The sequence below is a fragment of the Dermochelys coriacea genome, chromosome 3 (assembly GCF_009764565.3).
Source record: "Dermochelys coriacea isolate rDerCor1 chromosome 3, rDerCor1.pri.v4, whole genome shotgun sequence".
NCBI classification, from domain to species: Eukaryota; Metazoa; Chordata; order Testudines; family Dermochelyidae; genus Dermochelys; species Dermochelys coriacea.
This window is the reverse complement of record NC_050070.1, coordinates 172186915-172210431: the sequence shown is the minus strand read 5'-3', so window position 1 is coordinate 172210431 and position 23517 is coordinate 172186915. Positions and strand designations below refer to the sequence as shown.

At 43.5% G+C, this 23517-nt stretch overlaps 1 protein-coding gene across 1 annotated transcript in view; it reads right to left on the bottom strand.

The window, feature by feature from the left end:
- The window catches only part of EML4 (EMAP like 4), a 253146-nt gene extending 249559 nt beyond the window's left edge, over positions 1-3587 (bottom strand). Inside the window, 1 exon segment of the mRNA XM_043511861.1 lies at positions 38-3587. Within this exon segment, the coding sequence (XP_043367796.1) occupies positions 38-142 (105 nt within the window). The 5' untranslated portion in view covers positions 143-3587.
- Between the last annotated feature and the right edge of the window lie 19930 nt (positions 3588-23517).

Sequence of the window (23517 nt, the reverse complement as noted above, 5' to 3'; positions counted from 1 at the left end):
CGCCCCGGAGTTGGATGCTACAGGCTCCGCCACTTACCCAAACTGCCGGCGAAACCGTCCATTTTGTGTCGGGAGAAGCTGGGGTCCGGGACCCCGGCGAAGCCGCTCGCGCTGCTGGAGACGGTCGGGGAGGCAGGTTCATTCACCCGCAGAGCCGCGGCGGCGAGAGGCGGCGGCGGCTCCGCGCCGGGCTCATGAGCCGCACGCGCTGGCTCCCGGGGATCCCCCGGGCTCTGCGGCTGCTCCGGTGCTGGCGGCTGCTGCTCTCGCTCGCCGCCGCCTCTGCTGCCCGCGCTCAGTCACAGCTCCGCGACCCAGCGCCGCGGCTGCGGCTCCGGCTCCTCCTGCTCCTGCTGCTGTCAGTCCCGCCCAATAGCGCCCAGTGCTTTCGTGCTTCCGACTCCGCCTCAGTTGGCAGCCAGGGCTTCCCCTGCAGGCTGGGGAGCCCGGCGGGAGGGGAGCAGGCCGGACCTGCCCTCCCGAGCCTGGGTGAGGGGCTGCTGTGCCCTGCAGGGCGTGAGCCTCAGCTGCCCTCGCCGCGACTGACTGGGGGCAGGCCTCCCTCTGAACCTGCCTGGCCCCGGTGCCCCTCGCTGCGCCTGGCTCTGTCTAAGCAGCACTGGTACAGTTCATTGCTCCTAGGCACAGGTGCACCTCGCCGTGTTTGTGCTAGGGCATTACAGTGGCTCTAGGCACGGCTGCAGCTCGCTGTCCGGGCGTTCACTTCCTTGACTTTGGAGCCCTGCTGACTCGGGAGCACCTGCTTTTTGATTGGCACGGTGTCCTACTCAGGTGAGGTGCTCTTTGCAGAAACTTGGTGCTGAAGAGCTTATAACAGGCAACGTTCTGACAAGGACCAAACAAAAGATGGGGGAGGATGCCTCAAGAGACATCATCCCTTTTTGTTCACTTTATTGCCTGAATCTTAATTGATTATTGCTGCAGGATGTATGAGTTGCTATGTTTCAACATAAGGTAGGCACCTCATTGTGTCTGGTATTGGTGTCTTCATGGACCTCATCTCTATTCACAGCAGGCACTTCAATGAGTCTACGCAGAATGCTGACTCCAGGCACTTAGGCATCTCCTTGTATCTTTGCACCCATGAAAGTATCCACCTTATGGTATTGACCTATGCACCTGCTTGTTTCCTCTCAATCCCTTCTTATTGGTGGGGCTCATAATTTCAAATCAATAAGATATTTGTACAAGAATGAAAAGCATAGGCATGCACACACACCTGCACACAGCCCATACTAACATGCATTATGCGGGAAACTCAGCTAAATAAGAGCTAGTAGAAATGGAATCCATCCCCCACCTACAGCCAAGCAGCAAGGTTGCAGCATGCTACAATAGCGACTGTTTGTCCTCCACTTCTGCTATAGAGGGGTTCCCAGTGGCTGCGCTGAGGTGCACAGATACTAACCATTCCCCAGCCTGCCCCAGCACTGGCATGAAGCACACTTTCCCAGGCCTTCCTCATGCAGAGGTACCATACACAGACTCTCTGCAAGAGAGTGATTTTTTTTACCCAGTGAAACTATCATATACATTCCTGCAAGATTTTTTAAACCTTAATATTATGTAAATGTTACCCTAAGAATTAAACAAAAGGTTTTGCTAGATTAACAACAAAAATACATATATTTACAAAGAAGATCAAACCAAAATATTGTATTGGTGTGGTCAGCAGTCAGTTTGAGTGATTTGGCCAGTATTGAGAAGGTTGTATCCTATCTGAATAACAAGCAAGAGAAGTTTTCATTTATACAAGTCCACATTTCTTGAGGTTTAGAAGTAATATTAGAACTGTGTATGGGAGACCCCCACATACATCCAGCGGAACCAGTTTCCATGTGGTCCTCATCTCTTCCCCAGACATGTAGATTTGGAGAAAAGAAAACTCCAGTATGGAACCAGCTTTAGAACATGGATCCAAACTGGCAGATTACTATTCTATTTTATCCTATCCTATATAGGTTCTTATACCACTCTTATCATAGTGTCTGTGCACCTTTCAGTACTGCATTAAGCAGCGTGACTCACATCTGTCACATGTTTAATTCTCTCATCTTTCTAGAGGGAGAATTTGTGCAGTATAGTTTCTTGTTTGATGGGGATTTTTTTTCTGTAAATGAATATGCTGTTATATGTTTATATTAGAGAAGGCAAGGTCATATAACTGTGCCTTGCACTTGAAGTGGAAGGTGGTAAGGTCATGATGGTCCTTAATTCCTGTAGGAATTTGTCCCACATTCGTGGACCAGCTACTGAGAAACTTCTGTCTCCTGCTGTATCTTGACCTTTATTGTAGAGAGTCCCATTGTGCCAGAGGAGTGAAGGTGTTGACCACCATCTTCATCACAAGCTTTAGCTTTCTGCTTGGCCTGCTAGGGAGGGAGAGAACCTCTATCCTCCTCCTGCTGAGCCTCCCTTCTCCTGTGCCCCGGCATGTTCAACCACTCTCCCTGGCAGCCGGGCCCGAGTGGGGAGCAGGAGGGAGCCACTTCTCATGGCGGCTGAAGCTGGCTGCTCTGAGTCGCTGACTCTGTGCAAGGTGGCAGATGCCTGAGAGAGAGCCTGGGCCTGGCTGCCAAGGACAAGGGACAAGCAAGACAAAGCAACCCCATCCCCCAGCATGTTTCTGGTTCACTCGGCCCCTGTCCTTCTCAGCTGGGCCTGGGCAGGGAGCAGCTGGGCTCTCTCTCAGGCAGTCTCTGCGCTGCACAGAGCAATGATCCAGAGTGGCCAGCATGGGAAGCAGTTGGTCCTGCCCCTTCAGCTGCCTTCCTGGGCCTGGCTGCCAGGGACAGGGGCCAAGCACGCTGGAGGGGCAGGTGTAGCAGGAGAAGGACAGAGCCCCTCTTCCTCTCCCCAGCAGGCCAAGCAGAAATCCTGGGGGTGGGGGGGCGCGGGACTCCACATGTCCCCCCCCCCATGCATCACCCATGCGTCCAATTGCTACTACCTTTTTGGTAAAAACGGAAACAAAAAAGTCATTTGGCACTTCTACCCTTTCCACATTTTCTCCTATTGTCATTCCCCCCTCCTTGAGTAAGGGGCCTACCCTGCACAGGCCTTGATCTTCCTCTTGCTTCTAATGTATTTGTAGAATGTTTTCTTGTTACTCTTTATGTTTCTAGCTCATTTAATCTCATTTTGTGCTTTGGCCTTTCTAATTTTGTCCCTATATGCTTGTGTTGTTTTTTGTGTTGGCATGTACAGTCAATGCCAGCCAGGTCATCTGTGGTGATGTGATGGAGTCTCCTAGCCAACCAGAGATGGTAGAAAGAGTTAATTGTGAATGTTGCTATATGAGAGGTTAGTATTAGAGAGTATTCCTAAAAAATCAGGTTGAAATGACTAATGGTCAACGTGTACCCAAAGGAGACTGTAAAGGTGGCTGCAAACTGTTCAAAGTCCTTTCTTCTGCACACCAACATCATGACTGTTTTTCTCAAGTTCATCTTCAGCCAGCTGCTCTTCATCTGTGAACTGATTTTGCCCAAACACTGGGCCATTTTGGTGGTAGTAGTATGGTCATATGTGATTGAAAGATAAATAAAGCTGTAGCTGTGTGTGTCATCTGCATGTTGCTGGCATTTAAGACCATGTCACCTTACCACTTCACCTAGTGCTGCACATAGCTGTTGAATAGGACTGCAGAGAAAATTGATCTTTGTTGGACTCCACAAATGTGGAATCTAGTGGCAGAGGTGTTTTTTCTCTTTTTAGATTCATCCCTCCAGGAAGAATTTAAACTGTTGAGTACATTCCCCTGGGTATCTGCCACCTTTCTTAAGTGAGAGAGAAGTATCTTGTTAGGGAAAAATGTTTCCCTCTCGTCTAGGGTTAAGAGGGTTACCTTCCTGAGACTTCTGTATTAACCAAACAAACACAGAGTCATGGCTCTTAGACAAAAAGAGGCACTTTAATGCTAGCAAGTACGACAGCTGAAGGGCTCACCAATTTCCTACACAGAGGAAAATGGCGAAGCCTTGAACAAAGAACAAGGTTGAGCTTTTATAGCTTGGCTCAACATAAATTGTGACATTTCTTCCAGTTCAAACTGGTTAAACCCAGTCTGTTTGAGTCTTGTGGTATGAACATGGAGGCTCATATCCTTATAAGGAGTTCTTTCCCTGCGCAGGAAGTAAAGGTTACACACAGTTCAAATTCTTTCTATCCATAAGCATAGAGAAAAGACAGAAGCATAGCTTTACATGATTGGTTTTTTTTTTCGTTTATCAGTTCCCCCCTTTGAGCCTGAAGATAATTATCTTTCATGGCTCATTATTGATTGTTTAACAGGTTCAAATGCTCTTCACCTTGGTTAACGCCATCCCTTTTTTACATATAATATTTTCGCTGGGGCTATGGCTTTGGTACATATACGTTGGAACAAAGTACAACAACAGGACATACAGCAGAACAGCAGGCCTATAATTATAAGGAATCCCATTCCATACACAAATGAGATTTTTAGCCATCCAAAGTTAGGTAACCAGCTAGTGAGCCAGTCCCATAAGTCAAAGCCAGTGCTGGGAGCGATATAGGCTTGCTTATGGAGGAAAGCTGATACATTGGCTATTATATTTGTGTCTGTAACTATACGTCCACTTTGGTTTACATACAGGCAACATGAGGTGTTAAGGAAGGTACATACTCCTCCTTGCGTACTTAAGAGTTGATCCATAGCCAACCTATTTTGCATACTGTAGCGAGCTACTGAGTTTATTTCTTCTTGCAGAGCTTGGATTGCATCTCAGGTGGTGTTTGCAAATATTTCCATTTCAGCTGACATATTTTTTAGAGCATATTCGAGTTGGCCCACCCCCATCCACGGAAAAAGAATATGGAAGGTTCGCATACCCACGCTGCCTTCTTTGACAATAGGGTTATATCTGGTATCTCGACGGGTTCGTTGAGTTGTGTCCTTTGATTAAATTTCTATGATGCATCCCCCCTGACCAGGCATAGGCCACCGTGCATCATCCTAACCAGTTTGGGGGCAAGGTTTTTCCTGCCCAAGTGCCACATACCCAGCACAAATGGTGGTCTCCTAATATTATGCTATTGTTGCCCTTATTGCCCCCAACGTTTTGAGAAACGTCCTGCAACCGTCCTACTGGGAGGAGGCATCATCAGGATCAGGTCCTATGCCTCCCAGATTCCATAATGTCATTTTTTTGTGAGATTGTACCCCACATATCCTCCATGATGATAGCTGGCCACCTCAGTACCATTAGGATACTGCAAAAGAGTAGTACTTGCATTTATTCCTAAAATTAGAATTTTCTCACATTGGGCTTTTGGGTGTTTTCCCAATCTTGTTTTACCTTGGGAGTGCAGTGACCTTTTCTCTATGCACAAGGGGGCCTTAACAAGCAAGTCTGGGTGATGATTCGGGATCCATTTCCTAGAATCCATGGGTCCCCTATCCCTTTTCCCTTGTTGGCTGTACCATACTTGGTCGCTTGTATTTAACTAAGAATCGAGAAGTGCTGAAACTGGCAAGATGGGGAACCCTTGCAAGGAATGAGAGGAAAGGTGGGAACACACCCAACAATTACTAAGATTCCATGAGTTGGTTAGATTTTGGACTAACTGTAAAAACGTGTTTTTATCCCAACCCCCTAGAGCAAACTTCCAGGTTAATGCCCATAGCCACACATACATTATAAACACTAACACCTACTAACAAAACAAAAAGTAACACAATAATTGTAACAGTATAACTAATGCTCCAGAATTCTGTAGCTGCTTCTGATCCTGCTGACCGACCGGTACACAGTTCATGTAGGAGCGTCGGTCATGATGGCCGTTGTTGGAGATATTGGGAGCAGGAATCTTTTTATAGTGGATGCAGTGCACCCATCTGTTGATGCCCTCGATCTTTACCGCAGTCGGAGTAGTCAGAAGGACTTGGGTAGGGGCCGACCACCGTGGTTCCAGGCAGTGCTTCCTTCGATGGATTTTAACACAGACAAAGTCACCTGGAAAAAGAGAGTGGGCACAAGTATCAAGTGGTAAAGGTTGGGCATCCTTTACTTTGGCCCACACATCACTTAACACATCTTGCAACATGTGACAATAACCAGCCAACTTATCTTGCCCGGCCATTAAAGAAGTTTTTGCTGGGACAAATCCATTTACACTGGTAAGGGGGATTGGCAAGGGTCGGCCAAATAGAATTTTGAATAGTGTCAACGAATGTTTCCTATGGGGTGTATTACGCAGATTGGTTAACTCTATGGGTAATACCTCAGGCCACTTTAATCCAGTCTGTTCACATAACTTTGCTAATTGGGTTTTTATCAGCCCATTCACCCTTCCCATTTTTCCTGAACTTTGTGGATGATAAGGGGTATGCAAGGCCTGTTTTATGCCTAGGGCCTTCGCTAAGTGTTGAATAATTTGGGAAGTGAAATGGGGTCCTTGGTCACTTTCCAAACAAGTCATTACTCTAAAGCGGGGAATAATACCCTTTAGGAGGCACTTTGCTACAGATACTGCATCTGCTTTTCGAGTGGGGAAAGCTTCAACCCATCCTGAAAAAAAGTCAACCAGGACAAGCAGGTGTTTTAGTCCTATCGCTGGTGGTAAATCCATGAAGTCCATCTGGACCACAGCAAATGGGTACTCAGGCAGTTTGCTATGTCCCATAACTTGTGGTTTGATTGCTCATTGATGATTATGCCATTGACACAACCCACACTGTGCAGTGACAGCCTTCGCAGCTGCTTGGATCCCCGGAGCAAAAAACAACTTTTCCATCTGAGCTACTAATCCCCCCTTTCCCAGGTGCGAGGCAAGATGGAGTGCCTGGGAAACCTGAGGGAGGAGTTGTCTCGGTAGAACTGGATGACCATCCAGGCTGACATAGATGTTGTCCTCATTTTGGTGGCATCCAGTGGACTTCCAACGGTTAACTTCGGCCAGGGGCGTTGTCTGCTGGGCAGAGAGCAAAACAGCCGGCATTACTGGTTGCAGTGTCAGGGTTGCCAAAAAAGGGAAAGGGACTGGAACTCCATAGAGGGCAGCATAACAGGCCACCGAATTGGCTGCAGCATTTCCCTTGGAAACCTCATCTGGCGCGCGGGAGTGGCCCTTACAGTGCGTAACTGAAACAGCCGCAGGAAGTTGAATAGCCTCTAGCAAGGCAGAAATCAGGGCAGCATGGGAGATCTGAGAGCCACAGGAGGTAAGGAACCCACGAAGTTTCCAAAGTTGTCCAATAGAGTGGCACACTGAAAAGGCATATTTAGAATCAGTATAGATGGCCACAGTTTTGTTTGCAGCTAATTGGCAGGCTCGAACAAGAGCCACGAGTTCTGCTGCTTGCGCCGACTTTTGAGTAGGTAAAGAATGTGCTTCAAGCGTTGTCATCAAGGTAACAATTGCATAGCCAACTCGTAAGGCTCCAAACTCCATCCCAACGGGCGGATCCATCACAAAACAATTGGAGGTCAGGATTCTGCAATGGAACATCTGAGAGATCAGGACGAGGTATGGAGATCAAATCCACCAAGTGTAGGCAATTATGAGGTTCCCTGTCCTCAGGCAGAAGCAAAAGGGTTGCAGGATTCAGGACTTCACAGCGGTGTAAGGTAATAGTCTGATTGGCAAGCAAGGCCAACTCGTACTTGGTCAATCTGGCTACTGTGAGGTGCGGTGTGGATCCACGATTGAGAAGCGCTGCAACAGCGTGAGGCACCTGAATTAGAAGATGGTGACCCAAGGTAAGCCCCGAAGCTTTTTCAACCAACACGGCGGCAGCCACAACAGCGCGGAGACAAGGCGGAAGACCCTGAGCAGCTGGGTCAAGAAGCACCGTAAGCCACCGGTCACTGGCCAGGTCCAAAGGGCTGAGTTAGCACTCCAGATGCCGTGCCATATCATTCATGGCAGAATAAGGTGGAAGGCTTAGCATAATCTGGTCTGCCGAGAGCTGGTGCAGAAGTTAATGCCTGTTTGAGGGCTGTAAGGGTTTTGTCGTGTAGAGTCGTCCATGGCAGGGGTTTGGGAACGAAATCCAGCAGCAAATCAGTGAGGGGGTGCACTAACTCTGCATAAGCAGGAATCCAGGCTCTACAATAGCCACTTGCCCCTAGTAACTGACAGAGTTGTTTTTTGTGGTAGGCCTAGGCATGCTCAGAATGCTTTCAATCCTGTCTTGAGTAAGCGCAGTAGAGACATATGAAATACAATGTCCTAAATATTCCATCTCGGGTTGGGCAAACTGTAGCTTGGAAAGCGCCACCTTGTGACCTTTTTCAGCCAATGCAAAAAGAAGGATTCGAGTATCTTGTACACAGGCATCCTTGGCTGTAGAGCATAATAGCAGATCATCTACATATTGTATCAAAGTAGAGCCCATAGCCAATGAAATAGAGTCCAGATCCCGCTTTAAATGCTGGCTGAAGATGGTAGGGCTCTCCCTGTATCCCTGAGGGAGGCGGGTCCATACGTATTGACGTCCGTCAAAGGTAAAGGTAAATAGGAACTGAGAGTCGGGGTGCACAGAGATACTGAAGAATGCTGAAGACAGATCAATCACAGTGAAATAAGAAGCTCCTGGGGGAATAGCAGTCAAAACAGTTGCAGGATTGGGAACAACCGGAGCTTTCGGAATCATAATAGCATTAATCAGTCGGAGGTCGTGCACGAAGTGGTAAACCGGTTTGCCATCAGGGCAGGCTTGGGTTTCTTAACAGGAAGAATAGGTGTATTGCAAGGGCTGGTAGCCTCTTTAATGATTCCTTGAGTTAAAAGCTGTTGTAGGACTGGCCAAATGCCCTCTATGGCCTTTTTAGGTAACGGATATTGCATTTTTCGGGGCAAAGGGATGTCTGTACGGTAAGTGATATAAACTGGTTCCACTGACTTTAAAAGTCCAGTTTCAGTGGAAGTCGTGGCCCACAATGCTTCAGGAATATCAAATAACTCAACAGGGACAGTGGGGGCAGATGTGGCAGCTAACAATGCCATTACGGTAGCTTCAGGGACAGAAGTAGGGACTGAGAGATATAACCCATCCGGACTGCAAAAATAGTTGCTCACAGTTTACATAACAAGTCTCTACCTAATAGATTTGCAGGACAAGAAGTCGCAATTAAAAAGCTATGATCCTCTGATAACGGGCCAAGCTGGACCCTTTGCTCAGCAGTTAGAGGAAGGGCGCATATGGTGCCACCAACACCTATAGCCTCTACAGCTACAGAAGTAGTAGGAAGGTTGGGGTCCTGTAGAGTACTTCTGTCTGCTCCGGTGTCAACTAACATTGAATAAGTTTTTCCTCCCACCACAACGGGAAGTTCCGGGTGGTTTGCATCCAACTGCACTGTCCAAGAAGTGGAGGGGGTTTCTTGCGGGGGGAGCGAAGCATTGAGGGCAGCTAGCTTTCAATCAGTACTTCCTTCTTCTCGCCCCCTTTCCTGAACCCTTTGGTAGGCTTGCATGAGAGGGTCAGCTGACTGGGGGGGATAATTCGGGCACTGGGCATCGCCGGCACTCATCTGGCCCTGCCCTCCTGGGCCGTGGCTGGAAGTTCTGACCTTGTGGTCCCCACCCCTGGGTAGAGCTGCCTTCCCTTCCGCCTCGTCCCCGAAAGCCTCCCCGCCTACGGCTGGCGTCTCGTCCCCAAGGGCCATCTTGGAAACCTTGCAACTGCAGATTAAGAAGCTTTTTGGACCTCCTAGTGTCTAATTCCTTCCTATTCCTCCAAGCATAGGCTGCTAAACCCACCACATCCTCCAGCATTTTGTTTTCATAAGCTGTTGACTACACACATACTTCCGAGCGAATGGCAATAGGTTTTTTACATACTGGCCGATCACTTGTGTTTTTGCTACAGGGGAGGTTGGATCTAAGTCACCATGGTTTTTCAAAACCTTACAAAGACGGTGGAAAAATTCCCCTGGGTGCTCATCGTGCTTCTGAACGCATGCATCTACTTTTTCCCAATCATAAACAGGCTTAGACATATCCTCTAATGCTTCTAAAATTCGCTTTCTCATATTATCCCACTCATGAACGGTCTCCGGAACATCCCAATCCATTTCAGGTTTCTCTTGCGGATAAGCTGCCCTGCCTCTTACCGCGTCTCTGGCTTTCTTATACACTGTTTCCTTGTCGCCTTCACTTAGCACTTGTCTCAAAACCATTTCCACATCATCATAGTTACAATTATTCATTGTAAAAATACCCTTCAGCTTTTTAATAAACTCATCCGGACACTTTCGAAATGGGGGAAAAGTAGATGACCAATTCATTAGATCAGTGCTGGTAAAAGGGACATACACCATTTGTGTTCCCCCCTACCACTTGGCAGTTGTCTCATAGGCATTTGGACTGCACTAGCCATTGCAGCACCAGTGACTTTTGCCTTAAGTGTGCCTTGAGAATTATGAGAGCGGATTTTTGTGGGTGTCGCATCACTGGGGTGTAGCGGATCAGGACGTGCCACCTCCCTTTTAGAGGAGCCAGCCTCCTGAACATCCTCCAACTCTGCGTCGGATGTGGGTGCATAGGGGTCAGGCTGCGGTACCCCGCCCCACATCCAGTTACACTCTTTCAATTGTATAGGATCCCCTGCTTCTTTCAATGGGAGTTGGGGATAAATAGACTTTGGCGCTTTTGGCTTCCGGTCAGCATTACTGGATTCCGAATTATAGGATGGAGGCCGCACGGACAAGGCTTTAAGTTTTTCTACCTCATTTCGTAAACTAGTAGTTACATTGGCACTCTTGTGCCGTTCGGCCTCTCTTATCCATACATCAGAATACTTAAGTTGCTGCGGTTTCAAATCATACAATACTTTCCGTAAATGAACAACATTATGTAACTCAAATGTTCCTTCCCCCAGCCAGCGATTTCCTGGCTCCGGGTCCTCTTGCGTCATTCCCACCCAGGAACCTTGACACAAAAATATAAACTTATACACAGCTTTGTTACTATCTGATTGTAAGGCCTTGATATCCCTATCATAATGTTTTAACATATAGCCCAGAGGCATAGAAGGATCAACAGTTCTACTGGACCCCCCCCCCATCTTTTCCCAAAGACAGAACCCCTGACTGTTGTCTAGACAATCACAAAGAAAAAATTCAGAACTCACCAAGTTCCCACCAGCCAGTGTTCACCAATAGGTCCGGACCCTAGTGCCTTCGGGACGCCTTATTTCGCCGAAATGGTGGCAGCAAGACGGGAAGACTTCGGGGTTAAAGCAACCCGCGTGCCGGCAAGAAGGATTCAGAGTCCCGACCGTCCACTGTTCCAGAGAAGCGGCGATCCCGGACGAGACCCCAAAATTGTTAGGGAAAAAGATTTCCCTCTCGTCTAGGGTTAAGAGGGTTACCTTCCTGAGACTTCTGTATTAGCCAAACAAACACAGAGTCGTGGCTCTTAGACAAAAAGAGGCACTTTAATGCTAGCAAGTTCGACAGCTGAAGGGCTCACCAATTTCCTACACAGAGGAAAATGGCGAAGCCTTGAACAAAGAACAAGGTTGAGCTTTTATAGCTTGGCTCAACATAAATTGTGACATTTCGTCAGGTTCAAACCGGTTAAACCCAGTCTGTTTGAATCCTGTGGTATAAACATAGAGGCTCATATCCTTATAAGGAATTCTTTCCCCGCGCAGGAAGTAAAGGTTACACACTGTTCAAATTCTTTCTACCCATAAGCATAGAGAAAAGACAGAAGCATAGTTTTACATGATTGTTTCTTTTTTTTTCCCTTTATCAATCTCATGGTTAACATATCAAATTCTGCACAGAGGTCCAAGAGGATGAAAATGGATGTCTGCCAGCCAGAGATAATCCATCAATGCCACAAAAGCTGTTTCCATCCCATTCCTCATCTGAATCCAGATTATACTGGGTTTAGAATATCAGCTTCAGTTAGATGAGTCCTTTGGCTACTTCCCTATTAGGCTTGATACTGGGCAGTAATTAACCTTAGTACAGCAGTACTTACAGCAGGTACAGAAGCCCTGTGGGGGTGAGGGAGTTGAATATGAGATCCAGCTACCAGGAACAGCTACACAGGTAGTTTAAAACATTCCTGCCCACTGGTGATATCAGGCTTTTAAAATCAAATTTCGATATTGTAGACTCAAGCCATTTATCCGTCTCAAATGTAAGCCCTCCACTAATGCCAGATTCAGACACACCCCTGAATTTGTCTTCAAGGAATTTAGCTTCATAACTAGTTGTACCAGACTTTGTTGCCACCAGCAAAATACTGTTGCATAATTTCCCCTTGCTTGTCATTAAAAGACAACGCATGGCTACATAAAATGGACATCTTCATCATCCAGGCTATGCCAAATCCATAATGAAAGAAGCTTTACAATAGAACCTCAGAGTTATGGACACCTCGGGAATGGAGGTTGTTTGTAACTCTGAAATGTTACTCTGAACAAGATGTTACGGACTTCAGCCATGGGGGGTTGGGGCTGCAGCCACAGGGTGGTAGGGTGTCAGAGCTGGGAGGGGGAGTCGGGGCTTCTGACCCTTGGGTCACCAGGGCTCCGGGCAGGGCAGAGAGGACCTCAGGGCTTCTGCCCCACAGGAGCACTGGGGCTCAGGGCTTCAGCCCAGTGGCTCTGTTCCTAGTTTCAGCTTCAAGGAGAATGCCACAGCTCAGGGCTCCACATGGCTCTGCTTCAGCTGGGAGGGGGCGCATCAGGGTTCAGAGCTTTAGCTACAGGGGGAGTGTTGGGGCTGAAACCAACACTCTCATCTTAGCTAAAGCCCCAAGCTCCGGCGCCTGCCCACCCGCTCTGCCGTGGGGCTCAAGCCAGGAACAGAGTCACAGGCTGAAGCCCCGAGCCCCGATGTCCCCCGCGGGACTGAAGCCGGAAATGGAGCTACGGGGCTGAACCCCGAGTCCCAGCGCTCTCCCCAGTCTAAAGCCCTGAGCCCCGGTGGTCCCAACGAGAGTCAGAACCCCTGAGCCCCCTATCCTGCCCGGAGCCCTGACCCCCACACACAACCTGTGGCTGCAGCCCCAACCTCCCCCTTCCCTCCTTGAGGCTGTACAGTATTTCCTGGGGCTTTTTGTTCGTTTGTTTGTTTTTGTCTCCCCTGCTGCCTGATTGATTACTTCTGGTTCCACGGGGTGTCCAGTAAGTACAGAACCCTGGTGTTTGTATCTTTGAGGTTCTACTGTAAATGATACTTTATCATCTACTCAATTAGCCTTAGTCTTCTTGGTCTCCACTCTTTACTATCTTACATTGCTAACATTTATTTGAGCATAAGCTTTCGTGAGCTACAGCTCACTTCATTTGTTAGTCTCTAAGGTGCCACAAGTACTCCTTTTGTTTTTGCGAATACAGACTAACACAACTGCTACTCTGAAACCTGTCATTGCTAACATTGTTACTCATTGGTCCCATCACCAAAGTACCTGAGCCCTTCACAAATATTAATGAATCTATCCTCACAAACATTCCTGTGGAAGGTAGGGAAAGATTATTGTCCCCATTTTACAGATGGGAAATTAAAGTACGGATATACTAAATTGTACTCCCAAGGTCAAAGAGGAAGTCTGTTGTTAACCATGAGCTAGATCTCCTTAGTTTTAAGCTGCTTTCTTAAAACACAAGGTGACCATACTGTTGAGACACTGGAAAAAGCCACATCCTCCATTTTCTTTTCTTTTTTACTAGGGCAAAATAGTAATAAGAACTGTTTTAGAATGTAATGAAACAATAAAACAATGCCAAAAATAAAATTAAGGAATTGAGGTAAACTCACAAAAGCAAGAAAATCCAGATTTAAGACAGCAAATTCATCCTCAGCTTGGCCTGTTGTTCAATTAAGAATTTCTGAAGAGCAAATATTAGATGTTTTGCAGTACCTAGACAGAATATGATTAGTTCCAGCCTTTATATCATTGCTTTTGTTCAGTACATTTAAGTCAAATCCTAAATCTGATTTGAATTTAGTGTTTTTTGTGGTGCAGACAGCCAACATCATTATGGTACAGACATACAACACACAGACCCAGATTTTTAGGAAAAAAACAATATTTCTTCAACAATTGTACTTGACTTTCAAGAAGTGAATAAATTGTGATTAGAAGATAAAGGAATTTTTGTTTTACTAGTAAATTTCAGACACACACAGACAGTGTATGTAAAAACTCGATAATCTGTTGGGCGATAAAGAGCCCTACTGTTTCAGGTTCAGACTATAAAGGAGCACTTGAATTCCTCCAACCTTTGGAGTATATTACAAAAAACAGGAAAATTCAGTTGTTTATGGACATTGTTTTGAACTGTTTGACTTGTGCAGTTTCTTAGTTGACAATCTTTGTTACAACTAGCGTGCTTTAGCTTTCCAAATATTTAACCACTTTTACCAATGCATTAAATGTTGTTTTATTCTGGATGTTGTTAAATTTTGAATATGTAAATATCAGTTTCCAAATCAGGTAGATGCCCATGGTTTACTGTAAAGATAGATTAATAGAACATGTAAAACTATGCTGCCCTGTGCTGCCCTCTGCTTCAAGGATCTAATGCTAATTGTTGGTGTAGATTACACTCCAGCTACTGGAATAAGAGATAAGTTATGTCTGGTAAATCCAAACTCTTGTCTCCAAAAGATTAATTTCACTTTGAGACAGAAGTCTCTCACACTATGGGTCTGATCCTGAAAGGTTCTCAGCCTCTGCTACTCCCATTGACTTCAAGGGCTCGTCTCCTGCCAGGGTGATGCCATGTGTTGGTTTATTATAAAGTCTAAATTACACAGATGAAACCAATGAACAAAACTGTGGAGCAGATCCTCAAATGTTGTAAAGCCATTGACTTCAATGGAGCTATGCTGATTTACACTAGTGGGGATCTGGCCATACATGTGGAGTTTCATCTTACTAGAAGAAGGTTGTGGAAAGTTTGAATCACAGAAGGGATTGCTGTCCATGCAATATACAGTGGAGGCTATATACATTCCAAGAATTTTTACTCTGCCCTTGAAGGAAATAGGTTATTTCTCTTATTGCTTCATTTCTCTGGCATGTTCTCTTTTAGACTATACGTTTTCAAACAATATTTCTTTGTGAGTAATAATTTCTTTGTGTGTTTTTTTAATCAATGTAGTTTGGAAACCTTCAGCTTGGGAATTGTTTATGACTTCTAGGTAGCTTGAATGTAAATTATTTTTAAACTTATTTTTCCACTAAGGAAACATGAAAATGGTTAATAGTTTTAAATTAAATAGCTCAAGTCCTTCGATGTGAGGTTGGGAGTCTGAATCTTTGAGACATTTAATGTTATAAATTAGGAGAAAAAAAGTGGTCTGCTTCCCACAGAACTCGTATCCTATTACTTATGAGGGTATTCCATTTTTTCTATAAATCTGAAGCAAACTAAAAATGTCTGAAATAACTTTGACTATCCCGGTGTTGTTCTAGGTTGTCTGTCTAGGGGGGGAAATCATTTGATATCCATCCATAGATGGTTTAAATTACTCCTTCTGTCATTATGGAGGATTTTCTCTTTATCTCCATTACAGAGACTATTGATGGTTCCTTTGGGGGTTGGGTTTTTCCTTTCCATAGAAGAAACAGAAAGTTCAGTCCCCAAAAGCACCTGAGGTCAAGGACATCTATCTGGAAGATCTGACCCTATCAAAGTCCAGGAAAGTTTTGCCTTGACTTCAGTGGGGCCCAGATTTCACCTGATGCGTTAATTTTACTTCCCATCATTTATTCTTAACTCCTGATAAATGATGATTGATAGACTAATCTCCAGCTAATCTGGAGCTAAGTGACAATATCATTTTTACTTATGCATATAACTGGAGTTTGAATAATGGAAGGTTTTCAAAGTGGAAGAATATTGAATTTGTTAAATGTAATGATGAAGAAACAGGTTTACTCCCATAGATTCTCATCAGTGCCCCTGGTGCTACTGTAATATAAATATTAAATAATAATATTCAGGATATTGAAGGAAGAACCGCAATCTCACATCTGTGCATGTCTAATGTTTATGGAACTTAGTCACAACAGAGGAACGTTCCATTTATATTGCAAAATATAAAAACAAGGCAGTGTGTCACACTGTTTCTTTAGAATGTATTAAAAAGATATTTGATCTTTTGAAGAAATAACCCATTTAAACATTTTGAATTAACAATACTCAACATCATGTTCTTATTGCATTTTTATTTAAGTGAATTGGCAATAAAATGTACATATTAAATGGTTTTTCACAGTGTTCCTATAGTAAACTCTCAAGGGGAAAAAAGAAAAATTGCTTTAGGTTTTCTTAAAATAGTCTGGGTCACATCAATGTAAGCACAGAAACTCCATGGGGTAAACAGCTTCTAATGGCTTTTTGGTCTCTCTCTGTTTTGTATAAAGTAGCAACAGAATTGTTTTATGAAGTGAAAAGACCAACATATGTACAGAAATGCCAGAATCAAGGTTTCAAGTGGCCAAATTCTGCTCTGAATGGGCTCAGTGGAGGTACACGGAGCACGCCCATTTACAGCAGTGCAATTCCATTGCCTTCTTCTGTGAGGATGTAAAAGGTATTAATGATTAATTATTATTACTTATTAATTCTGTTGTTATAGTGCGAAGGAGTCCCAGTCATGGACCTCATTGCACTAGGCACTGTACAAACAGAACAAAAACCATGGGCAGAAGTTTGACCTAGGGAATTATGTATTAACTTAGCTTTAATATTCACTCCTTTCTCAGCACATCATTACGTATCCATCAGTAAGCTAATTTTACAAATTAAAGTTGAAATGTGTTGCAAAAGTCAGATCCCTATATGTGCTTGAATAACCATTTTTAATAGGATGAGTGGAAAGGACAAACATTTCAAACTTAGCTTTAAGGCCTAATTTTTCAAAAGTGATTGTTGCTTTTGGAGGTCTTAAATTTGCGGGGATGGGGGGCCCAACTTGAAACACTTCGATTTTCAGGAAGTGCTGAGCACCCACTCTCTGAAGATTAGTTCCCTTTAAGGCAGTGGCTCTCAACCAGGGGTACACGTACCCCTGGGGGTACACAGAGGTCTTCTAGGCAGTACATCACCTCATCTAGATATTTGCCTAGTTTTAGAACAGATTACATAAAAAGCCCTAGTGAAGTCAATACAAACTAAAATTTCACACAATGACTTGTTTATACTGCACTATATACTATACACTGAAAAGTAAGTACAATATTTATATTCCAAACAGTTTATTTTATAATTCTAAGGTAAAAATGAGAAAGTAAACAATTTTTTCAGTAATAGTGACACTTTTTTGTATTTTTATGTCTGATTTTGTAAGCAAATAGTTTTTAAATTAGGTGAAACTTGGGGTACACAAGTAAAATCAGACTCCTGAAAGGGGTACAGGAGTCTGGAAGATTGAGAGCCGCTGCTTAAGGTGTCAAGTTGGGCACCAAAACCTGAGGTACTGCAATCACTAGTCACTTTTGAAAATTTAAGCCTAAATGTTTATTTTTCTGTGACATTTCTTAAATGTACAGTTTTGTTCACATGTAGGACTTACAAAAAAATCAAGTTTAGTTGAAGTTTTATTTCTTATTTTCACAGTAGTCAGTTTGTAAAACACCAACATCAGGAAAACTTCAATGCTGGAATAAGAAAAAAATATAACACACTCACACACACACAGCAGTGTTAATTAACCTAACCACACTTTATAGGAAGACTCTTGTGAAACCATTTTGAAGTTACGCTTTACTACATAGTTGCAAGCATTGAAAAAAATATCGGCGCAAATGAGATCATGATAAATAGAGCAGATTAAAATTGTAGCAACATTTCCGATATTTTATAAAATGGGAAACATTTAAATTATGTTTTGGCGAAAACATTTCCTATTTTTTGGCCATTTGTAGTTAAGTGTTTTTCAGTTGTGACAAAATTTTTAATTTATTTTTTTTCTTCAAAAACTTGGAAATTTTAAAAAAATCACAGTCCCCCTCACTGTTTTTCCCTCCAGCCAGCTGCAATGGTAAGTGATCTGTGTTGTCATACAAGAGACCCTGCTTTGGATTTGCTTGGCCTGAATTAGTGCATCCTTGGTGAAATTCACCCCCAGTGCAAAGGTCATACAAAAGCTCCATACGCTATGTAAACCTTCTATTAAGAGCTTAGGTAGGGTATAAGAGATACATGGGACCTTGTGCCAAGGTTTTGAATTGAGATGAATGTCACCCTTTACCTTTAGGGAAAAATGTGCCTTGCCTTGTCCAACAGTAAGTAGCTCCTCTGTCCAAATAAGGAGCAGCATTAATGAACCTCAGCCCTTCTTAACCAAAAAACAGTGGTTGTGATGAAGGAACCTAATGGTAAAAGTTTAAACTAATACAAAGAGTTGTGGTTATAAAGGGGATAGAGGGAACCCTTTGGGGTCAAAATAAAAGTAACCCAGCATTTAAATGTGGGTCCAATGTCCAGAAAAAAAACTAGCTTGGGCAGTTTTTCGTAGCCCACAGAGAGCTGTCTCAATGAAAACCAGACTGAGCATCCTTTAGGAATCCTTTGGGGAGATGTTAATCAACAAGATTTTGCCATGAAAAAAAAAGACTGCAGTATTGACTTCTACCACCACGACAATTATTGTCCTATTGACCCAGGAATTAATCAGAAAAGTAGTTGAACTGAATTTAATTATCTATCAATATATCTAATACATTTATAATATTATATAGAATGCATACACATACACACTCACACCTATCTCCTCAGAGAAGCTCTGTTCATGCTATTACTCTACTCGAACCATTTGTCAGTGAGAGGAAGTGCCTGACGTGTTGCATTGCTATTTGGTCTCTTGCTGTGAAATGTTGATTTTAAAACAGGCTGGGAGCCCACAGTTGACTCTGGAATAAAAATGAACAGGCATGTGTTTTAGCAGTTTTTTCTTTTGTCATGTTGTGCACAGTTTAAAAAATCCTTCAGAGTCTTTATGTCATACACACCAATGAATTTAAGCTGTCTCTTAAGTCTGCCCTTCTTCCTTCTGACAGCCTCGGGATTTTTCTAGTTTCCATCCTTCTTTTCTCATTCTCTGACCACCATCACTTTGTCTTGTCAACAGATAGGATGGCAGGTGAGTAACATTTCATTTCAGAACTGATAATGGTAGCTGCAGGATTCAGGGAGCAGTGCAACTATAATCCTCCATCTCAAGGACTGGTAGCATCTGCAACAAGTTTACTGGTGAAAACCACAGGAAAATGAAATCTAAAAAAGACTAACTAAAACAAGAAAAATGGGAATCTAATTTCTTCCAGCTCTCTATCGGGATGGAAGTGTGGTGCTTCAGAGCATCTGGCACTTTCAAATTTGAAATGAAAGACTGATTCGGGTTCCAAGCACCTGATAAATCTGACTATGTATCTGTGCACTCAGATGGGGCAATTTAGATATGAATTAGTTTCAGATGAGCCATGCCAGATATACCACACAAATCTGCTTTCATACATACTAATAGTATAATACAGGGTCACCAACATCCTTGCTAAAAAAATTAAAATGTGGTTGAATATTATCAGGCAGAAATGCATTCAAATTAAGGCGTACAAACCATTGCTACTGAGCAATACATTATGATCAGTAGCACAACATATTTATTATTACTCTAAGTCTGAGGTATTTTGCAAAAGTATTTCTGAGTGTAACAAACACAAAGTCAGGGCTCAGTTCTACTTTCTTTACACAAGTAATGCAGGATTGTGCATTTAGACCTTACTCTTTACTAAGCTGTTTCCCAAACAAAGAATATAACTAACTGCTTACTACAGTAATAGAGATTTGCTTCACTACTTCTTTTGAAACTTTTAGATCTGGGCAAGAAGGTTTCTACCAATATATTGGACACATTTATGATGGAAAAGCTGACAAATGCAGATCTTTATGCTATTACTGCATTTGCAAAGATAGTAGGCAGATCAATGCAGAAATGGTTTTAGCATTGACTAATGTACAATGTGATATCTGGATACATCTTTGCTGAACTAAAAACATCAAAATCAATCAAGGAAATAAATATAGGGGATAGATTCTAATCAGTTTCTTATTGCACATCCAAAACATGTGAGTCAGAGATCGTTTAATGTATACTGTTTTGATTAGGAAATCTAAAACGGAATGACCCCACGCTCATTTATGACGCCTTTCATGGCAAACAATGCAGTTTGGAAACGTTCATGGGGTATTGGGGCCCCCAAAGGAGCTTAACAGTTGCCACTATGCAACGTATGATGACCACTCATGATGACAGTCATGATAGGCAGCCTTTCCTTCTTCAAGCCCCCATTTAGCAAAGAACATGTTTAAGTTCCATTGCTTTCAGTGGGACTGAGCACATGCTTAAGTCCATTGACAAACTGTGATCCCAAAGCATAGGCTCCTGCAGAGCTAAAGAAAGTTAGTTATATAGGGCCTACGGCACACACATCAATAGTTCTGGTACTTTCCAGTAAAGGACAGTGGCACATAAGCATATTAGACGATTTATGATGGTACCGTCCTAAGGGCAGAGTATGTACTTAGGTTGAATGAGCTCACTATGAAAGAAATTTACCTGTGAATGAGGGATTAGTTAATGCAGCACATTTGTTTTAATTTCCATTACATACCCCACATTTACAAATTATAGTTCCTGATTAATGACATCAGGAGTTGAACTTTGGCTCTTAAAGCACCAGACACATGCTGTGTAGTAGACACATTTACATTCCATTTATGCAAGTCCTCCAATTAAAATTTACTCATAGAAAGGTACACGATATACCAGAATGAATACATTATTTCCCCCATTAATCAATCTACTTTGCTTTTCTGCAAAAATGACCAACCCTTCACTGTACCCCAAGAGGAAGCACATGTCAAAAAACTGGCAGAATCAGCAGAAGTAAAGAAGAATTTTCCAAAGTAAATAAGTAAATTTACATTTCTTAAATATGCGTGTGTGAGTCAGAGTTAAGCCTTGAATTCTGATTACTTAATTCAATGAAAAAATAAATAAGGGCCTGATTCTGTGAAGTACTGAATGCCCATCACTCCCAAGGATGTCAATGAGAGTGTCGTGGTCCACAGATGTTGAACCTGCAGCTGTGGGGTTCCCAGTTGACTATTACCTCCCTGCTCCTACCCCACAGCTGACTAACCAGAGGGACTCTCAAACCTGAAGCTACATCGGCAGCCCTCCCCTGGGTCTTGACTGGAGGAACACCAGGACCTCTGATTGGTCAGGGCATCCTATTTAGAGCCAAAGAGAGGCACAGGAAATTGTCTGCACAACTGACCTCTATCAGGCTATTACATTGAATCCTGCCTTCTTTCCTGACTCCTAAGTCCAGCTTTCCTGCCTTTTTTCTGATCCTTGCCTCTGGTCTCCAATTCCAGCTCCGATCCTTGGCTTGAGTCCCTGATTCTAGCTCCGGCTCTGACCCGCGGCTTGACTCCTTTACTCCATTTCTGGCTCTGACCACTAGACTTGGCTGCCTAAATCTTGGTCCCAACAGCGAGAATCTCACAGAACTGAGCCCTAAAAGTCAATAGTTATGTCACATGACACTGTCTCGTCATAAAAAAGCACAACAATTCAGTAATATTATCATAAACTCTTTTAGGTTTTGCCTGGCAAAGCTAATTGGCAAATTGTGGCAGATAACTTCTAAAACAGGAGCAGATATAAGCTACAGCATTAATATTGTAGGTGCTTGTAAGTACTGAAAGTCAACTCCCCCAAACCCACTCATATAATCTAGTTTTACAAGACAGGAATAAATCTGAATGAAGGATCTATGTGTAGACCCCCTTGCCATGTCAGGGAGTGTATGTGCATAAAAATGCAGATCATGATTCCTCATTCCTGGGCCACACCCCATAATGCATCCCCTCCTCAGAGAAGAATTGTGGAGTAGCCCCCTCTATAACACTTAACAGGCATAGTGAGTTTTGACCCTGCACTTTTGCTGTATGTGGGTTTTACAGTGGGCACTTGTGCACGGCACCAAACTAAATTTGTCCCAATACATGTTTCATTTCAGAGATACCATTAAAAACTCATCAGATGTAGTGCCCAAGCCTTATGTCTTTCTGAGGCCCTTTTAGTACAGAGTCCATTCTATGGGCCAAATCAGCACTTGGGTAAGATAGCACAATGCCATTGTAATCCATGGAAGTTTGCTGGTTTACACCAGGACCAAAGATGAGGCTATGTTCAGTATTTAGAGGGGACAGAATTCCTGGTGGTTGAATTCACTAAATTTCCTCATGAAAACAGCAGATGGCTGCACCACCTCTAAAGGAGCGCTTGGGGGAGAATTTTCCCTCCAAGGAATAGCAGAGGAAAGGGAAGTGTGTGGGAACCAGTTACAGTTCTCCATTTGAGGGGCCCCAACAGGCTAGAGCAGCTTGGGAGCTGCCCTCAACTCTGCCAGCTGGTAAGAACTTCCTACCTTTCTTTCTCCTCCAGCACAGTCCCTACTCCAGAGGCAAACCTGGTGGGTGGGGGACATAGGAGTTATTTATACTTTGCTATGAGATATACAGATAATAGAATAATTTAAAAGGCCTTCCAAATTCCTAGCTGCCCCATAGATGTGAGTTGGACAGTGTAACAAACCCTTACAATTGCAGAACTTCTAGACTAGAGCTAATAAAATGATAGAACAGAAAACAAAAATTTTGTGGAAACCATCTTGTTAATGAAGATGCTGATGCTGGGGGTGCTGAGCAGCCTGGCTGAAATGGGCCCAGTGCTTTTGTAATCCATTATTCATATGGCTATCTTTTTCCTGGTAATAACCACTCTCTGCATCCCCTGGCTCTGTCTTCTTCATCCATTCTTTCTTTCTTTCTTTTTTGGCAAAATTTTATACAAGAGGCACTGCTGCAAAGTAGCCTTATGCCACTTGGGAATTCCCTGAAGCCGATAGGAAGTAGAATCTTCAGCTGCCTGCTTAAAGCAGCTTTATTTGCATATTCATATTTGCAGCCAGAGCAATGTATAGGGGCCATATCATGGACTAAGATCTTGCCCCAAAGGCTGGTTACTGGACAGAGGCCCTATTCACCATCACTTTGCACAGACATTTACACTGTACAAAATGCTACCACATCAGCCTTTTACACCCATTTGGCATTCACTTAGCTTTGGTGTAAAAATAACTTCACAAGGTTCAAGGCAGTAATGAATGAGGCCCAGAGTTTGCACATCTCAAGCGCCAAATAAAGTGTATCTAGCCCAAAATTATATAATGGTCCATCAACTTTGTTAACATACTTGCTTTTTCATTATTGTTAATTTTCTTCTTTTACAAATCATATTCCATTTTTTCCTAATGCAAAACCTTAAGTAAACGAATCAATGAAACCATTCTTTTGTACGAAAGCGAGACAATGAAATAAGCATAGTTTTAGTGCAATGTGACTAGGGAATATGAATAAAATGTACCTAAAGATTGACTGCATTGAATTGTCATAAGAACTCTCATTGCTGGCAATTTTCT